The sequence below is a fragment of the Thamnophis elegans genome, chromosome 6 (genome assembly GCF_009769535.1).
Source record: "Thamnophis elegans isolate rThaEle1 chromosome 6, rThaEle1.pri, whole genome shotgun sequence".
Taxonomy (NCBI): domain Eukaryota; kingdom Metazoa; phylum Chordata; class Lepidosauria; order Squamata; family Colubridae; genus Thamnophis; species Thamnophis elegans.
Genome location: NC_045546.1, coordinates 11,110,939 through 11,130,671, shown reverse-complemented (window position 1 = coordinate 11,130,671; position 19,733 = coordinate 11,110,939). Strand labels below are relative to the sequence as shown.

The following is a 19,733-nucleotide window of genomic DNA, read 5'->3' as shown; positions in this document are numbered from 1 at the left end:
GAGAGAAAAAGAGCTGAGATGAAAGACATAATTCAGACTGCTTATTAAAATAATTTCCTACTGAGCCATTTACATCACATACTGGGTTTTTTTTGTTCCCTCCTCTTACCTTTTTATTACTTAGTATTAACACGTCCTATACGGCTTTTAAAATTAATATTGGGAGGAAAACCAGGGTGGCATATTAGGAAGGCTTCACAATATGATATTCCCTCACAAAGGAAATATCTTTCCAAGGTTTAGAAAAGCATAAGAGAGTATGATTTTCATACTTTTAAAAAAAAATCTCTTTAATGGGCCTCTGTTAAGTCAAAGGAAATTTTGAGCTTTGGCAAAATGAAGAAAAAATGTAATGGAGATGGGAAATAGGATGTTGGACATTTTGTGCTCTCCCAAGACTTGAAAAGGAAAACAAAATGAAAGAAAATTGAGAGACTAGCATTAAATTAAATTAAAAAAAAACCCAGCCTGTGACAAACCATGGCATTGGGTACTCAAGCCCAACTAGCTCCTAGCATTTTGCATTTTGTATATTGCCAGAGAAGGACCTCCGGGATTGGGCAGCCTATAAATTCAATAAATTAAATTAAATTAAATTAAGGACATACAACTTACTAAGGTAAAGGTAAAGTTTCCCCTCGCACATATGTGCTAGTCATTCCCGACTCTAGGGGACGGTGCTCATCTCCGTTTCAAAGCCGAAGAGCCAGCGCTGTCCGAAGAAGTCTCTGTGGTCATGTGGCCGGCATGACTAAACACCGAAGGCACACGGAACGCTGTTACCTTCCCACCAAAGGTGGTTCCTATTTTTCTACTTGCATTTTTACATGCTTTCAAACTGCTAGGTTGGCAGAAGCTGGGACAAGTAACGGGAGTTCACCCAGTTACGCGGCGCTAGAGATTCAAACCACTGAATTTTCTGATCGACAAGCTCAGCATCTTAGCCAGTGAGCCACCGCGTTCCCCTACAACTTAGTACGCTAATGGAACTATGTAGGGCACCAGAGGTGGTATTCAGCTGGTTTGGACCGATTAAGATGAACCGATAGTGGAAATTGTGGGTGCCTCCCCCTGACTCTATGCTGTTCTATGTAGGCACATTTTCAAGTCACGCAAGTCGCACACGCTCAAAATGCATGTGTTGAAGGCCAAGTGCATGCGTGGATGGGGTGCGCTCACATTTGTGAACCAGTAGGGGAAAGTAAGTGAATACCACCCCTCAGGGCACCTACTGTAGAAAAAACAATTCAGGAGAAACAATTTCAGCATCTAATTACTGAACGTTTGAACTTGTACCGTTTACAGGTAGCCACAATTCTGCCCAAATGTTCTGTTGTTAAGTGAGACATTTGTTAAGTGAGTTTTGTCCCATTTTAGACCTTTCTTGCCCCAGTAGTTAAGGAAACAACTTGCCTCCAGAAGTTGGGAATACCCTAACACTGGAAGTCTTTAAGAAGATGTTGGATAGCCATTTGTCTGAAACAGTATAGGGTTTCCTGCCTAGGCAAGGGGTTGGACTAGAAGACCTCCAAGTTCCCTTCCAACTCTGCTGTTGTATTATTGAATTGATGCAGTGGATAAGTTAGTAACATGGTTGTTAAGTGAATTTGGGTTGACTTTGCTTGTCAGGTCACTAAAGGTGATCACATGACTCCGGGACACAGCAACTGTTGTAAATAGGAACCAGTTTCTAAGTGTCTGGATTTTGATCATGTGACCATGGGGATGCTGCAAAGGTCGTGACTGTGAAAAACTGTGATGGTAAGTCACTTTTTTCACTGCCGCTGTAACTTTGAACAGTCACTAAACGAACTGTTTTAAGTCGGGGACTTCCTTCCTGTATAACCAATTATTTCCTGGAAGACAAAGAATTAGTCCTTGATTTCTCTGTATACAAACGAAAAAATACTATGTGAAAAAAGTCACCTAGGGGATTTGTGGTGAAACATTTTCAGCATCAAGAATGATGGCTTATGTTGTTGTGACCCACCAGCGGCCAGCAGAACTGGCAGCAGATTCGGACAGTGAGGAGGTTGGGGAGAAACATGGGCATCTGGGGAAGCCTCTGATGAGGGCTTTGTGTCGGAGGCAGATAGGGGGCCAGGGCAGTATGCCAGTTCTTAGGCTGTCTTCGGAGTCAGACATCAGTGAGGCAGACAAACAGCTGGAGCCTGTCCCCAGTGTGCGCATGCCCAGAGTTGCCAGACGAAGGGAACCGTTAAAGAACACTGGTCGACTTGGGAGTAAGGCCACAGGTGGACGATGAATGGCCCCTCCCAGAGGAAATAAAAGAGGAGCAAAAGGGGAGTGGAGTTTGCAGGAGACAATTAGTTCAATTAATTGGCTCGTGACTCTCTGAGACTTGTTGCCAAGTTTTGCAAATATCGGCCTGGCAGCTCTCCAAGCCAGATAAGGTCTGTGGCTGTAAATCCTCCCTTGAATGACTTTGCTGGATGTGAATGAGCAGAATTCACAGTAAATTAATAAAAGGGGTTTTTGTCGGGACCAGGAGTTTGATTCATGCTCTGGGGAAGCCTAGGTCAGAACACATGTGTCGTCTCAAGCCTTAAATCCAATTAACTCTTTAGAAAATTAAAGAGATGAAAATACCTTTCAAATGACTCTGGAAACAGTGGGAGGTTACACTGGTGTCTCTGAATAAAATATGGTGTATCTAGGTAAAATATTAGGCTGTTATTGAGATTTTTCTTATATAGTACAGTATATTCTTATACAAGGAGTCTTTAATTTATAGCCACAATTGGGACAGGAACGTCCATTGCTACGGGAGATAGTTCTTGAATATGTCACCCCTGATTTTACAAGCTTTTTTTGTCCTGGTTGTTAAGCGAATCACCAAGGTTGTTAAGTGAAGCCTGAAGTCATTCAGTGAACCCAGCTTTCCCCACTGATGTTGCTTGTTGAAAGCCAGCTGAGAAAGTACAAATGGCAATCACGTGAGCCCAGGAGGCTGCAACCATCTAAATAAATGCCAGCTGCATTTATTTGCAACGGTTGTAAGGGCGAGGACTGATGACACGTCACTTTTTTCCCAGGGCCTCATAACTTCAAACAGTACCTGTAATCTACCTGTAATCCTAGCTGAATGTCAATGTCAATAGCAAGTGTTTACGGACACAAAAACAGCTTCGTGCAAATAAATGGATGGAAACTAATCGGGGAGAGAAAGCAACCTGGAATTAAGGAGAAACTTCCGAACAGTGAGGACAATGAACCAGTGCAAGAGTCGGCAACCTTAAACACTCAAAGAGCCACTTGGACCCATTTCCCACAGAAAAGAAAACACCGGGAGCCACAAAACCCTTCCAGTGTCTGACTATTTCCTGAGCGGCTAAAAAACTAGCATATATAGTTGAATTAAATGTTGTTTTCTTCTGAAACTTTTCATTTCTTGGACTTATCCATGGTTGGCGTATTGGGGGTTGAAAAGCTCTATCAATCACATGCCAGCGAGTGTTGCACATTGGTGGTTGTGAAGCATATTTTGAGTGACAGGGAGCTGCAGCAGAGAGATGAAAGAGCCACATGCGGCTCCAGAGCCGCAGGTTGCTTCCCCCTGAACCAGTGGAATGGCTTCTGTAGGTGCTTCATCACTTAAGAAAAGACTGGATGGCCACCTGTCTGAAATGGTATAAGGTGTCCTGCTTGAGCAGAAGGTTGGACTAGATCTCCAGGGTCCCTTCCAGCTCTGTTCTGATTGATAGATTAAACATAGGTTCCATTGAGTTTTATCGCAAGGTATCAGTGGAATTTCAGAGCCGGTTTTGTGACTGTCATCTTCTGAAAATCTCATCTATAATTTCATGCCTGGCGTTTCAGAGGTTGTGCATCCTCTCCCATTGTTAACTATTTATATTTTATGCGCTGATGAAGCAGGGAAGGCGATAACAAGGAGGCAGAGACTTCAGGAAACTGTTGTAAAATTCCAAGTTTTTACAACTGTTTGTGCTCTTTCTGCTTTGGATAACACAAAACCTCCCCAAAATCACCCCCATTGCTGGAGACAATGCCTCCCTTTTTTGCCACTTGACAGAACTCCAGTCTTGAAAAAGTCCCATCAAATCTGATTTTTTTTCTTTTGGGGGCTTCAAAGACCATTATGATCACATCGTAATTGTTCTCTGACTATTATGGAATGGCCTGTCCCCTTAGTTAACACATGACAAATGGCAGCACGCACGGCGTCATTGGTTTGCCCTCCGCTATAATTGCTGTAATTGCAATGGCTTTGTCAAGAGAGAACCTCTAATAAACTACAGTGACCTAAAGTGTCATTAGAAAGGAGCAAGCAGGGGCCAGGTTCGTTTTCAAAACTCTGCCAGCAGCCAAACAACAGGGATGAAAAGAGGTTGGGAAGATCAAAGGTGCCCAGTGCTGACTGGAGCCTCTTGTCAATGTGTGCTGTCAAACAGTTGCCATGGATTGAGCCCAATTATGTTGAGGCTGTTTCGCTCTCCTGTCCTCTTAAAAAGCGTTAAAAGCTGGCATAGCCTTCTTCAAATCCAGCAGACAGGCCCTAAAAAGCTTGACCAAAACGCAACTCTAAATCACAACTCATTTTTCACAGCCAAACACAGTATCTATAATTGAGCCCACAACTAGCACTTAAGACTTACATATTGTTTTGCAGTGCTTTATAGCCCCCTCTAAGCAGTTTACAGAGTCAGCATATGCCTCCCAACAATCTGGGTCCTCATTTTATCAGAAGGACGGAAGGCTGAGTCAACCTTGAGCGGGTCAGAATCAAATCCCCGGCAGTGGGCAGAGTCAGCTTGCAATACTGCATTCTAACCACTGCACTACTATGCTGATTTTTACAAAAGTAGGGTATACGGCTTATAATACCTCCCCACTGCCGAATTTCCTAATTCCTTTAAAACTGGAAGAGATCCCAAAATGTTTAAAAATAAAAATAAGTGCGGCTTTCTATGGGCTGTGGGTGGAAAGAGAAATAGACTACCAAATAGATAAAGATAAAGGTAAATAAAGGTAAAGGTTCCCGCTATCCAGTTGTGTCAGACTCTAGGGGGAAATGCTCACCTCTGTTTCTTAACTGAGAGAGCCAACCAGAGGTGGTATTCAGCAGGTTCTGACCAGTTCTGGAGAACCAGTAGCGGAAATTGTGAGTAGTTCGGAGAACCAGTAAATGCCACCTCTGGCTGGCCCCGCCCCCATCTATTCTCTGCCTCCCGAGTCCCAGCTGATTGGGAGGGAATGGGGATTTTGCAGTATCCTTCCCCTGTCACACCCACCAAGCCATGCCATGCCCACCATGCCACACCCACAGAACCGGTAGTAAAAAAAATTGAATCCCACCACTGGAGCCAACGTTGTCCAAGGACATTTCTGTGGCCAATATGACTATACCTTTCCACCAAAGTGGCATCTATTTATCTACTCGCATTTGCATGCTTTTGAACAGTTAAATTGGCAGGAGCTGGGGCAAGGATGGGAGGTCGCTGTCAGCTTTTCAGGTAACAACTCATGTTCTTTAACTTATCTATCATCTATCTATCTATCTGTCTGTCTGTCTGTCTGTCTGTCTATCTATCATCTATCTATCTATCTATCTATCTATCTATCTATCTATCTATCTATCTATCTATCTATCATCTATCTATCTGTCTATCTATCTATCTATCTATCTATCTATCATCTATCTATCTATCTATCATCTATCTATCTATTTTCTCTCTGTCTACTCTCTTGTCTGTCTGTCTGTATGTGTGTATACATATATGCCTAATTAAAATAATCCAAGTAAAATTGTACATTTACTCTGAGGTAAATTATGTTGCCCTTTCCTTTAATCCTCACTACCCTATTCAGTGCTTCAGCAGTTGGTCATAGTTAGTTAATCTTGTTTGGGCTCTAGATGGAGACCATGAGGAAATGAGCCAGACTGGCTGGGAAATTAAGAAAGCTGTCCCAGAGGAGCAGCTACCAATCACTTCTACATGGTTGAGAAGAAAACCAGATGAACATATCCTTGGAGTCAACAACAGAAGTCATCAACTTCAACTTGCGGTTGACTTCCACTTTTTATCCAATCAATTTATTACTGACTCAGGGGACCTGGAAGGCCTGGCTGTGATCTCCAGGCAGACTGGAAGAGGAGAAGAGAAGGAGAGACACATTGGGAGGGTGTCTGCACTAGCCTATTCTTCCCTTTTACTGCTGATATCATTACCGAAGTCCCAAATCTTCACTTCAGCTAGTGCAATTCTCATGTCTTCCAGCTTTCTGTGAAGTATATTTGTCATATCAGTTGCTCCAGGATCCTCAGTGTCAATAAATTCCAGGAAATGCAGCCTAGCAATCACCATCGCAAGGACATTTTTATTAGATTCTCTTGCTACAAAAAAGCCGTTTGTTCTACACGGCTGATCTCAGGGGGCCTGTCCAGAATAGCAAGATACAGTAATGGCCGACTGATTTCTTCCGTTGGACATTTGTCGCCATTAATGTGGTGTGGTCGCATTTTGTTAGCCCTGCAAGGTGGCCTTCACAAGCAGCACAACCAGGAGTACTAGTTCTATTTTTATTGTGAGGTTACGTTAAGCAGAGTCCTGCTTGAGTAGGGAAGGAAACCCCCAAGTCCGTTCCAGTTCTGTTATTCTGAATTCTTACAAAACTGAAAGTATTTCTCTCCTCCTTTCCTTCTCCCCCCCCTCCAGATGTTCTCATTCCATCCCTCCTTCTGTGAGCTGAGACATCTTTCACAAGATGTCATTGTCCCATTTGCAGCTCTCCATTCTGTCTCCCAAGGCTATTCCCAAATACTATTATACATGATAAAAGTTCTCCCCCACCCCCAAGTAGTTGAGTGTATAGATTTCTTGAGCAGTGATTCTTCTTAGATGCTCCTAGAGTAAAGTTATCAAGCTCAGAAATTTTAAGAAACCTTCAATCACTTGTTCTATACATTTAAAACGATTTAAAATACCATTTATGCTAGATTTTGGATTGTAAACGTTTGTTACAATAACCACCAGCCTTTCAGAATGTTTAGCCAGCAAAGAAACCCTGATGCAATCTGGGTTTGGACACCATCTCCTCTCCTCTCCCCTCTTCTCCTTTCCTCTCCCCTCCCCTCCTCTCCTTTCCTCTCCCCTCTCCCCTCTCCTCCCTCCTTCCCTCTCCTTTCCCCTCCTCTCCCTTCCTGTCCTCTCCTTTCCTCTCCTCTCCTCCCCTCTCTCCTTTCTTCTCTTCTCCCCTCCCCTCCTCTCCTTTCCTCTCTGTGATTTTGTTCCCTTCTCATGGCATAGAACAGTGTTGGCGAAGTTTCTTGGCACCAAGTGCCAAAATGGGAGCATGCGGGCAGGGGAGCACCGGAAACCGGAAGAGCAGTTCCCCGGCACCATGGTACATTGGGCTTCCGGATTCCAGTGTGCACATACGGGCCGGTCACCTGGTCTTTCACTTTCTGGCGTACATGCATGTGCAAAGAGCAGCTGGCTGGTGTGCATGCATGTGCCGGAAACCAGAAACTCAACTTCCTGACAGATGCATGCGTGCCAGGGAGCTGCTCTTCCGATTTCCGGTGCTTCTCCATGTGCAAAGACTAGCTGGCCAGTGCGTATGTGCATGCCGGAACCCGGAAGAGCAATGGGTGATGGCTGGTGTCCCTGGAAAGATGGCTCTGCGTGCCACTTCTGGCACGCGTGCCATAGGTGCGCCATCATGGGCATAGAAGATTTGTAGGAAGAATCTCCCTCTTCTTTGTTTCTTGTAGAACCTAATGTAGCTGGAACATAAGGTTGGAAAAATAAGTGAGGGAAGACCCCTCTCCTAGAAGAATGAAATATTTTGAGAAATATTAAAAAGGCAGAATATTATATTTCCCTAAAGGAGGAATGGAGAAACATGCTCCTGAAGGCAGAAAGACACACCCTCCACCTTTCTTAACAGCCCCCACCAGATATTTGGTGCCCATTGAGAAAGACTGGGCCAGCCTATCTACAAAACAAAAGACCTTCATCTCCAGGGTGAAGGGATTAAGATATGACCCTTCTGGACATAGTAGGATTAACTCACTACCATTTAGCAGCAGAGCTCACTGCATTGCACAATCTCCTAAGGGCATTGCATCAAAGTCCAAAGTTCAATCAAACTTGAGAGCTCAACAGCCAATAGAATACATGTTCTTGCACAGGAAACAGGAAGCTCACGTGCAAAGCCCAAGAGAATATATAAATACCCCTCACTCTCAACTCCATGTGGTCAGCTGCCCAGAACCACCCATGTGCTTCTGCTTCATCAATAAATAGATCTCTTTCCAATCAGCCTCCAGCCTCCATTTTGTCTCCATTGCCTTTCTCCCGGCTTGGAACTGAACCTGATGGCTATTTCTCCCAACAATTGTAAATAAATCAGTAGGTAACGTTCTAGATTTTTGAGCTCATAAGCCACGACCACTTCAGTTGTCACCATCTGGACCAGAAGAACCTTGAGGAGCAGGAGGAATAGCCACAAACAAGACACCGGTTAGATAAGGGAAATCTTGAGTCCAAAATAGAAATGCAATTTGAGAAAACTTCTCAGATCTGACATTCTCCAGGTCTCTTGTAAATAAAGGCCGGGATGGAAGAAGCATTCTCAGGTTTGCAAGATCCTGTTACTCTAACCTTAGAGTAACAGTAGCATTCGCATTCATAACTTTGGTTTCCTAGTCTGGTCTACTTCAAAGGCTCTGACACCTTTAGGGATTTCATGCCGTAAAGTATCAGACAGAAACTTCTGTTTTCTTTCTCTTTTGAGAGAATGAAAATTTGTCACTTGTTGTGGTCCAGGCCATGCCAAGAAAGTACTCTGGTGTGTCCACGACCCATCTAGATGTTAGGTACTACAGCAGCTCCTTGTTCTGCCTCCATCACCACTTTTCTTCATTCTTGGCTTTTCCGCAGGAAACGAGCATGGTCACATCCACTTGAGAAGGAGATCTGGATGCTTGCAGTTTAGCCAGGGGTGGGATTCAGCCGGTTCGGAACCGGTTCAGGCGAACTGGTAGTTGTAGTGAGCATTTGGCCCCGCCCACTCCCCGGGCTTTCCTGTCCTATATTTCCCTGGTTTTTAGCTCAGCTGATTCACGTGGCACAAGTGGATTGCGGCGCGTCAGCTGTTTTACTCACAGGCGCTGACATAGAAGGTAAGTTTTGAAGCTTAGAAAGGTTGTTTTTTGAATGCTACACGTAAGGCACATGTGAGCGTGAAGCATGAGCATACAGGCAAAGCGCGCGCTCATCGATTGTTAAACCGGTTGCATCCCACCACTGAGTGTAGCTATAAAGTCACCTGGAAGATCAGTCATCTCACCATCACTCGCACGCTTGCAGGGGCTGGGAACCTGGCGGTGAATATTGTTCCTGTGTTTCTGACAGAAGCTTGTTCCTGGTTCGATAGAAAAGCTTTCTTTTTCTAAACGTTGCACTAAGAGAGATGCTTCCTTCCCCCAGCTCCCCGCCCCACTCATGGCTGCTATACTGTGCCAGCTGGAGTGGCGCTCAAGGCGTACCTGAAGAGGATAAATAAGCAGGTTGGTAGCAGGGCTTGGCTGAAGGAAGATGGGACTTAAGAGGCCTAATTGGTCCACGTTGCTACCTCCTCCCTGTTCTCTTCATGTGAGTCAGAGGAGCATCCAGTAACTATTCCTTGGCCCCTTTCACTGCATTCTTGGCCATGATTTCCTCTTACACACATTATACAGTATTTTTTCCCCCCTTTCATCCTCATTTTGTGCAGCAATCATTCTCTTAAGGCTGGGTTTTTTTTTTCCTCATCTGCATCGTCTTTCACTTCATTGTTCTTCCAAGCATCCTTTTTCATATTTCCCATTAGCATAACTCCACGTTCGGCGGCAACGCAATTCTTTTCATTTTGCTCCGAGCTGCTTCGGCATTCTCCTTCCTCGCGGCCGTTTCCATTCGTTCGGCCGCAAGATTAATCTGCCTCCTAATACTTTTTCTTTTAATACAGGCTCGTATTTTCCATTCTGGCTGTCATTTTACTTTCCCTCTCCTTTCTTTCAGTCCCTCCCAGTCAACACCTCTCACCACCCTTGTGGACTCATTAATTCTCTCGATCTTTCATCAGAAACAAACAAATCAATCAATCCTGCTTTTAGATTAATTCCTTTGCCCATGTGTATGTGTGTGGAGAGGCTAATGCTTAAGGTGCTTATATGAAATAAAGAGGAACTATTAAGCAGATACCCACCAAACCATAATCATGACTATTCACTGCAGGATCCAATCTGGGTCGATTACCGGGACTAGAGATCTAGTCTTCCAAGCTTTTGGATTTTTGCTGCAGCAACAGTGGTGGGTTCTGGATCCTGTTGCAACAGGTACAGTGCAACGGAACCCAGAGTCCATCACATGAACACGCGCAGCGCGCACACATCCTTACCTCCTGCGACGCCTCTGCAACGCCTCCGCGATGCTTCAGCTGCTCAGCAGAGCATCACAGAGGCGCCGTACACTCCATGCGCAGAAGCGCTGAAGACTCAAATACAGGTAAGGAGTACAGGTAAGGGCGGGCAGGCTGGTGGGCCCTCCAGAGAACCAAACCAGAATGGTACCCGGTGCTCCCAGCAGGCACCGGTATACCTGTACCAGGGCATACCGGTCGTAACCCATCACTATGCAGCCGTGGCACGACAAAAACGCGCTCGACTAAAGCGCGCCCGATTAAACCGCGTCGCTGACATCATCAACAGGGCGACAACAGCGAGCGCGGAGAAAGAAGGGCGCTTTAAATAGCGCTTTGAAAGCAAGCCAATTCAAGTTAAGGTAAGGGTTAGGTTTAGGATTAGGTTTAGGGTTAGGTTAAGGGTTAGGGTTAAGATAAGGGTTAGGGTTAGGTTTAGGGTTAGGTTAAGGGTTAGGATTAGGTTTAGGGTTAGGTTAAGGGTTAGGTTTAGGGTTAGGTTTAGGGTTAGGTTAAGGGTTAGGTTTAGGTTTAGGGTTAGGGTTAGGTTTAGGGGGGTTAGGTTTAGGTGTTAATTTTAGGTTTAGCATTTACAGCGTGCTTCTGTCTCCACGCTGTTGTCGCCCTGTGATGACGTCAGCTACGCGGTTTCATCGAGCGCCCTTTAGTCGAACACGGTTTTGTGGTGGAACCCTATGCAGCAACCCATCCTCAGGGAACTTCTCTCTCATCAGAATCAGTGGTGGGTTTTGGGTGGTGCGGCCCAGTACAACCATACCGGTAGTAGCCGGGAGCAGAGACCACCGTACCGGTACGGTGGCTCATTTCGCCCACTTAGCCACATTCCTTACCTGTTTTTGAAGCAACCGGACCAACTGCACATGCGTGTACAGCGTGCGGTGCTTGCGCGACCTCCGCCAAGCAGCTGGGTGTCGCAGGGCAGTGGCGTGCGCATGCGTACGTGCCAGATGAGGACGCCCAGCCTCATGCGCAGCATACCGGTTGCGACAGGAGCCAAAACCCACCACTGATCAGAATCTATGGTGAGAGAGAAGTTCCCTGAGGATGGGCTCCAGCATGAGTCCAAAAACCTGAAAGTCTACATCTCTGGTCCCATTGACCAATCCAGATTTGGTCCTGGGACATTATTCTGGGACATGTACTGTATATGTAGCTTTCATTCATGACTATTCATTCTTGGGCTTCCTAACAGCTCAATTACTTTTTCTGTGGTTCCTGCCAGCCCAGAAATGAACCCTGAGGCTTCAGGGCTGCCAATAGATGGGAGGGGGAGGGAAATAGTTAGCTGGTGTTTTGTAGTCAAAATAAAAAGTGTTCCTGTGGGAACCAAGGTCATTCCAACAGGAGGCTGGGAGAAGAGGAGCAAAGTAACCAAGCAACTTTCCAGCACCTCGATTGAACCATGTGACTGATGACTTGGCGAAAGGGGAAACCATTTTCTTTTAACTAGGTGAAAAACATGGGAACTTTCCGAGTCAGTTTTCATCAGTTGTGCCAATATGATGTATCCAATAAAATTGTTCTTTTGAGGAATCTACCTGCCATGGAGTTCTGCTTTCTATGGGTGCATTACTTGTAAGGCTGACAGATTCATTTTATTCCTGCTGACCCATCTGCAATCATATTCATGTTTCTTATCAGAAACATTCTTCTCCTGGATGGCTTTCATTCAGAACATCCTACAATGTTGCATCAACCTACACATTTTTATTTTAATAAGCACTAATCTAATTTGTAATTGCTGACACCTATTTTAACACTTTCATTTATAGTTAAACCTGTATCTTTATTCATCAACTTCACTCCACGAGACCAGACTACCTTCATTCCAATCTACTACGTCATTCTGGTTTCTCCGAGTTTTACAAATAGACATCTTCTTGCACTACTCTAAACTTTCACACTTTTAGAAAGATAAAGAAAGTATATTTCAAGTTAATAAGCTTTTTATAGTCCCTCGCCTCCCATGCAAAAAAACTCTGCTAAAGGCAAGGACAATGCAGGTAGTGCTCAGGTTGCAACGGCAGTTGGTATACTGGGATTGCCATCTCTGAGAGTGAGTTTCACCCTAAAGTGTGATGTCACTGCTTAATGATAGCAAACCTGTGGAGTCCCAGTTGCTGTGGAAACCCCAAGATGTGCAGGTGGTTAAGTGGGGGGTTCAAATCTCACCAGACACAACGTCGACTCAGCCTTCCATCCCTCCGAGGTGGGTAAAAACGAGGACCCGGATTGTTGAGGGCAATGGGCTGACTCTGTAAAACCACTTAGAGAGGGCTATAAAGCACTGTACAGCGGTATATAAGTCTAAGTATATAAGTCTCTTTCTCTGTAGCTGCCCCGGCCCTGTGGAATGATCTACCCGCAGAGATCCGGACCCTTCCCACTCTCTCGACCTTCCGGAAAGCCATTAAAACCTGGCTGTTCTGGCAGGCCTGGGGCTGTTGACCCCAAAATACGGTCCAGCCCCATTCAGAATGGAGTGCATGATGTATTGTATTTTATATCTATTTTTCTTCTCTGTATTTTATTTTATTTTCTTTTTTGATTATTTTTGTATTGTAAGCCACCCGGAGTCCTACGGGATCGGGTGGCATATAAATGTTATTAAATTTTAAACTTTAAGTGCTATTGCTGTCTGTGCCCACAGGGTCACCTGAATCAGAGGTATGGAATCTCCTTGGAACAGAAATCAAAGGATTTGGATTATATAATGAAAAAGCTGGCGTCAAAAACTGAACTAAGAATGAAGACAACGCAGTTGACCGCACCACCCATCTCTTTCCTTTTCCGACGAGGACGAAAGAAAAAAACCAAAGAAAATAAAAATAAAAAATATATGTTAAAAGCTAAAGTAGAATGATTTGTGCATGGTCATGTACCTACTTCTCTTCCTTTGCCGGCATTTTCAGAGAGGCTGGCTTGGCATGATTCGTTCCAAAGTAGGCGAAGGCATTTGCCAAGGAAGGCATGTCTGGGTCCCTCGGCAATTTAAGAAGTTCTTTGCGTAACCTTCCATTTTTACACTCCAGCATACCAGCAGGATCGAAACAGGTTCTGTGCTCTTTCGTTGATAAATCCATTGTCTGCATAGGTAGAAGGTAGGAGGGGAAAATCGCTTATTTATAATGCTGGTATAATTGAATTGATGCAATTCTACAAAGGAACAGGCACAAGGTAACATACACACAAACACACACACACATACACACACCACTTGTAATCATACAGCGTTTATTGTAAATAATAATAGCAATAGAATTGCCTCTAGAAGCGGCAAGCAAGACAAATCGGTAGAAAAGATAATAGCCTAGAGAACACAAAAACAACATATTATACGTGTTCAATGAACCTTGCATTCAAGGCTGTATCTGGTTTTTTTTTTTAAAAAAAGCACTCCATGTTTTTTTTAAAATCGCTCGCCTTCAAGGCCTTAAAGCAGCACACGAAAAAAAGCTCGAAGGCTGTCGGAGCTGTAAATATTTTCATTAAAATGCTACCTCGAGTTACGCCTTCACCAGAGGCAAACGCAAAATGGTCCTTTCAAAATTTCTATAGGGCTAAATGTTAACAAACAATGAAATAAAGATAAAAATGCAACAGAGTAGTGTTATGGGTCTTTTTGAAAAAAACAAAGTCCTGCCATAGTTCTATAGAAAAAAATAAAAATAAAATCCTGCCATACTACTGATGAAAATGAATGACGAAGTAGCATATTTTAAGAGGCAAAGCGAGGACTTGGGGAAAAAAAAACAATTAGATTTTACCAGTTTCAAAAATAGGGACCAAAGCAACATTTCCTCTCTTGGTTGAAAATCGGTGAGACTTGAAAAGGCTTCATTTTGGCTGGATTATGCATACATTTCTCTGTCCCAGCATTAAAAAAATGCATACAGCTGTGGATAATGTGGTGGAACATCTGGGCCAGATGGTCCCAATCTCTAGACTAAGCTCTCTATGTGTTTTTATGCTCAGTCAATATTTTTATAAATAAACTAGCTGATAATCCGGCGTTGCCCGGGTATTTATTTATCCTAATCCATACATTTGTCCTCAAAAATAATCCCGGACAAAATGTAATTTCTAATGTTGGCTTTTACCCCTTACCAGAGGGACCCCCCTTGTGCAGTACTGTGACGCTGTTACCATGGCAACTCCACTGAGCTGTACAGTAGAAGCCATTTCACGGCAGTATGGTAGAAACCATTTTAAGGCACAACAGGCTGTATCTTAACAGAATACACATCCCGAGAGGTGTTAGGGGTGTCTTACCCCCACAGTATTTGTTTCCAGAGTGTAAATCATCTGTGTACCAAGTTTGGTTGAAATTGCTCAATTCCAGAATTATGCTAGAACACACACACACACACACACACACACACTGTCTGTCTGTCTGTCTGTCTGTCTGTCTGTCTGTCTGTCTGTCTGTCTGTCTGTCTGTCTGTCTATCTATCTATCTATCTATCTATCTATCTATCTATCTATCTATCTATCTATCTATCTATCTATCTATCTGTTCAGAAACTCACTAAACTTCCCCTTATTCTCCATAAACCCAGGAAAAACTTGATGTTCAAAGCTATCTCCCCCTTGCAGAAATGGAGCAATATAACGTATGTTGCCTTGAATTATTTACAAAAATAATAAAGGCAGGGATTAAAACAAACAAAGAAACCAACCAGTTGAATGTTTGGAAGACGATGGAAAAAGTCAGAAAACAGCAAAAGCAAACAGCGGAAAAGCTATTATTATGGTGAGTTGCACAGTCAGCTAGACATTTAAGCTGTTGTTTTTAATATTATAGAGAATAAATAATATATAACATATATAATATATTAATATTATATATTAAGAAGCTGTGGTGCTTCATCACTGGAGGTTTTTAAGAGACTGGGCAGTCAGTTGTCTGACTGGACTAGAAGACCTCAAAGGTCCCTTCCAACTCTATTATTCTGTTTTGTACAGAGAAAGATCTCATACTGGCCGGACAAAATGGTGTGGACATGGCCAGATACTAAAAAAATGTCATTTAATTTTAATCATTATTCTACATACTTTTACACATGCTATATTTCGATGACCTATTTTATACTTAGTTTTTTTAGAAGAGGCTGGACAGTCACTTGTTTGAAATGGTATAGGGCCATGATGGCGAAACTCTGTGCCCCAGCTCAGCTCCACTGCGCATGCGTACGCGCCTCCCACCAGCCAGCTGATTTTCTGGTCTCTGCTGCACATGCCTGGGTGCAAGGAGCATTTGGGACGTGGATGTGCATGCACGGGGGCTGCACGTGCATGTGTGGGAGGGACAGGGGCTGTGCGCGCATACCCGGGGGTTGCATGTGTATGCACGGGGGTGGGGTGTCACACATACATGCACAGGGAGCGGGGTGGAGCATAGGGGGGGTGTTTTTGGTCCCAGGAGGCTGCAGGAAGGCCTACTAGACCCAAAATGGGGCATGGGGGGAGTGGAGGGTAACTCATATGCAAGAGGGGGGAGCGCTGGGAGGGTCATGTTGCATGTGCACTGCATTATGGGTGTGGGTGCACTTTCGGCATGCGACAACAACAAGGTTAGCCATCACTGGTGTAGGGTCTCCTTCTTGAGCTGGGGGCTGGACTAGAAGACCACCAAGGTCCCTTCCAGCTCTATTCTCTATTCTAAGTCCTTCCCAAGGAACTGGGAGACGCCAATGTTTGGCGGCGTTAAAGGGTATTGTTGTAGGATGTAGGCTCTTCCAAATACTGAATGCCACACTTGGAATACGGCATTCAGTTTTGGTCGCCACGATGTAGAAAAGATGTCGAGACTCTAGAAAGAGTGCAGAGAAGAGCAACAAAGAGGATTAGGGGACTGGAGGCTAAAACATATGAGGAACGGTTGCAGGAACTGGGTATGTCTAGTTCAGGGGTAGTCAACCTTTTTATACCTAGCGCCCACTTTTGTATTTCTAGTAGTAGTAAAATTTTCTAACTGCCCACCGGTTCCACAGTAATGGTGATTTATAAAGTAGGGAAGTAACTTTACTTTATAGAATTTATAAAGCAGAGTTACAGCAAACCCCTACCGCCCACCATGAAAGCTGGAACGCCCACTAGTGGGCGGTAGGGACCAGGTTGACTACCACTGGTCTAGTTTAATAGAAAGAAGGACTAGTGGAGACATGATAGCAGTGTTCCAATATCTCGGGGCCTGCCACAAAGAAGGGGGAGTCAAGTTATTCTTCAAAGCATCTGAGGATAGAACAAGAAGCAATGGGTAGAAACTAATCCAGGAGAGAAGCAACCTAGAACTAAGGAGGAATTTCCTGATAGTTAGAACAATTAATCAGTGAAATAATTTGCCTCCAGAAGTTGTGAATGCCCCAACACTGGAAGTCTTTAAGAAGATGTTGGATAGCCATTTGTTTGAAACCGTATAGGGTTTGTGTGTTTGCGTGGCCTGATTTCCAGCATGCTGCAGCCCAGTGCCGGACCACAAACCAGGGGTTAGGGACCCCTGCTTTAAAGCTCTTATTCTGGAATAATATAAAGTCCAGATTTTTATGATCCTGTACGTTTTTGCTCTTGACATCAACGGATCACATATTTTGGTTTCAAAGCAGCAGCTTTTCAGATGCCAATAGGTGTTAATCTCCCCAATGACTAAATGACCTCAGCCATGTTTTATTCCCGCCGCATACCTGTTTTGCTAATATTTTCTCTTTTATCTCTAGCTCTGTTTGTACCTGCTTTTCCAGCACAGCGGCATTTCCCACAATAGTTGCTATAGTAATTTCCTTCTGATGAAGCTCCTCTGTCAAGCTAGAGTTTTCCATCCTCAGTCTCTCCACCTCGGAGCGATGGGCTTGCGCTTCCCGAGAAAGCTGGGCGCTTATCTGCAGCCAACGTGACCCAAAAAGGAACAATGAGAGTTGGCTTTTCATAGGGTATCATTTGTCACCCGCTAGTGACTTTTGGAGCGGTCTATTCTTAAAAAATCAACCGTACAGAGGAAGCGCACAGGAATTTAAAATGACTTGATTCAGAACAGCCAAGTTTTCCTACTCCTTTGAGCATGTTTATGGGTTTTTCTATGTCGCTCCCAAAGTCTACCCCACGGTAAAGAGATATTGAGCATAAAACATGATCTAGAAGGAATTATCTCTTTCTCCCAATAGTCCCAAAGGTGCTTTTTTAGGAGACAACTGGATTTTCTTGGTTTTTCCCCCCCTTTTGAAGACCTTTCCCTTCTCATCCAAAGAAGCTTCTTCAGCTCTGACTGGATGATGGGGAATGGAAGGGTTTATAGTCCTTGCAGGCAGCTGGTCATGGGCATCCTTTTTAGAGGGTCGTTGAAGCACTTGGAGGTTTATCTGTGTCCTCAGGGTCACTTGAGTGGTACAAATGGTTCCTTTAGTCTGTGGTTTTTCTTCCCCTGGAAATCCACTCCTACTCCCACACCATTCAAATGCTGTTCATCCCCAATTGTACAGCTAAAAGTCTGTAGAGATTCACAGTCATCCAGGTCATGGTTGTCCCAAAGGGGCTTGGGATCTTTGCCTCCTGAAAAAGCACCTTTGGGACAACCATGACCTGGATGGCTGAGAATCTCTACAGACTTTTTGCCACCAACAGATTCAGGGTTCCGACCAGAGATGGGTTCCTATCGGTTCGGACTGGTTTGGCTGAACTGGTAATGGTTTGGTGGTCTGGGTCGCTGGAACTGGCAGCAACTCAGGCCTGCCACACGCCTGAACCAGTTCCTGGGCCCGCGAACCGGAGCCCAGAACAATAAAATCTGTCATTACCTCCATTTCCTCCCCATTTACCATATTTTTCGGAGTATAAGACACACCTTTTTCCCCCCTAAAAGAGGGCGAAAATTTGGGTGTGTCTTATACACTGAATGTAGCCCCACCCACCCACCAGCCCCAACTCTTTGGCCTCTGCCTCCCAGCAATTTACCTCTTTGCAGCAAATGGGGGCTTGCGGAGGCTTCAATAAGCTATAGCAATCCCTGCAGCCTGTAACAGCTGATGATCGGGAGAAATTGAAAGTGAAACTAGCTGTTTGCTCTACATGGCAAATTGCTGGGAGGCAGATTTTTTTCCTTGTGCTAATCAGGCTGTTTGCTGCAAGGAGGTAAGTCAACAACTATAAATGCCTATAGAACGTTCAAATTATTAGACTTATTTTTTAAAGAGTGCTTTATTATTATTCTAGACAATTTAACAAAATGATGAAGCTTTTTAAAATAAATGCTTGATCTGAAGAGGCCCCGTGCTATTGTTTTAAAAAGTGCTATTCTTTAACTAGCAGAGAATAACTATACTTCTAGAAAGCACATTGATTTTAACAGCATCTGTGCAAATATAGTCTGAAATATAATACTACAAACAGTATATATTATCTGTACTGTTTGTTGCAAGGAGGCAGATTGATGAGAGGCAAAGGCAGATATTTTTCCCTTGTTTTCCTCCCCAAAATCTAAGTGCGTCTTATACTTTGGAGCGTCTTATACTCTGAAAAATATGGTATTTGCCAGGAATTGAGAAGACCGGATGCCATGATCTTAGTTTTTAAATTAAAAGTCAGTATCAAGGAAACCACCAAATGTGGCTACCATGTTCATTCCAACACTTTCAAGCTAGAATGCTTCTCAGTTTGAGGCAGTTATTTGGCCTTAACTACATCATCCTCTTTTAAGGACCCCATAATCCCTTGTGAGGTGTAGTCTGGGCAACCGAATGGAGCTGAGGGTTTACTGGCCAGATGCCTTTCCTGTCGCCAATGCAGAGTTTTCCCCCCAGCAGATATATTCTCAGTGTGCCCAGAGAAAGAAATATCTGCCTCTACCTAGGATGAAACCTGGCTATAACTACATCATCCCAAATAATACTGATTACAAGACCTTTTGAGGTACATCTTCAAAATAAATAAATAAATAAATAATAAAAAATAATAATAATAATACCTCATTTAGCTCTTTTTGTAGATTGTCCTGCTGCCTTTCCAGAATAAGTATCTGAGTTTTCTTTATTTCCAGATCCTTGATGCATTGTGCATAAGCTGACTGGAGCCTATTAAAATATATATACATTTCAAGCTCCTCGCCCAAAGCATTTGTCTTTACAGAAAAAAAAAATATTTAAATAAAAACCAGAGAAGATATGGAGAATGTCTCTCGGGAATATCTGATTATTTCCAGTGTCTGAGCAAGTCAGAGGATTTCTCCCCCTCCTACAATGAATGTGATTCATCAATTTTCTTCTCAAGGGTTT

At 43.9% G+C, this 19,733-nt stretch overlaps 1 protein-coding gene across 4 annotated transcripts in view; it reads right to left on the bottom strand.

Moving 5' to 3' along the window:
* DEUP1 (deuterosome assembly protein 1) overlaps window positions 1-19,733 on the bottom strand; it is a 72,362-nt gene that overhangs the window by 12,520 nt on the left and 40,109 nt on the right. For 3 of the 4 annotated variants that reach the window (XM_032220326.1, XM_032220323.1, XM_032220325.1), the window contains 3 exons: window positions 19,427-19,532; window positions 17,199-17,348; window positions 13,357-13,556 (listed from right to left, as the gene is read on the bottom strand). In XM_032220326.1, coding sequence (XP_032076217.1) covers window positions 13,357-13,556; window positions 17,199-17,348; window positions 19,427-19,532 — 456 coding nt within the window. Of the gene's footprint in view, window positions 1-13,352; window positions 13,557-17,198; window positions 17,349-19,426; window positions 19,533-19,733 lie in introns of all 4 variants that reach the window. The other variant, XM_032220327.1, reaches the window with a different exon arrangement.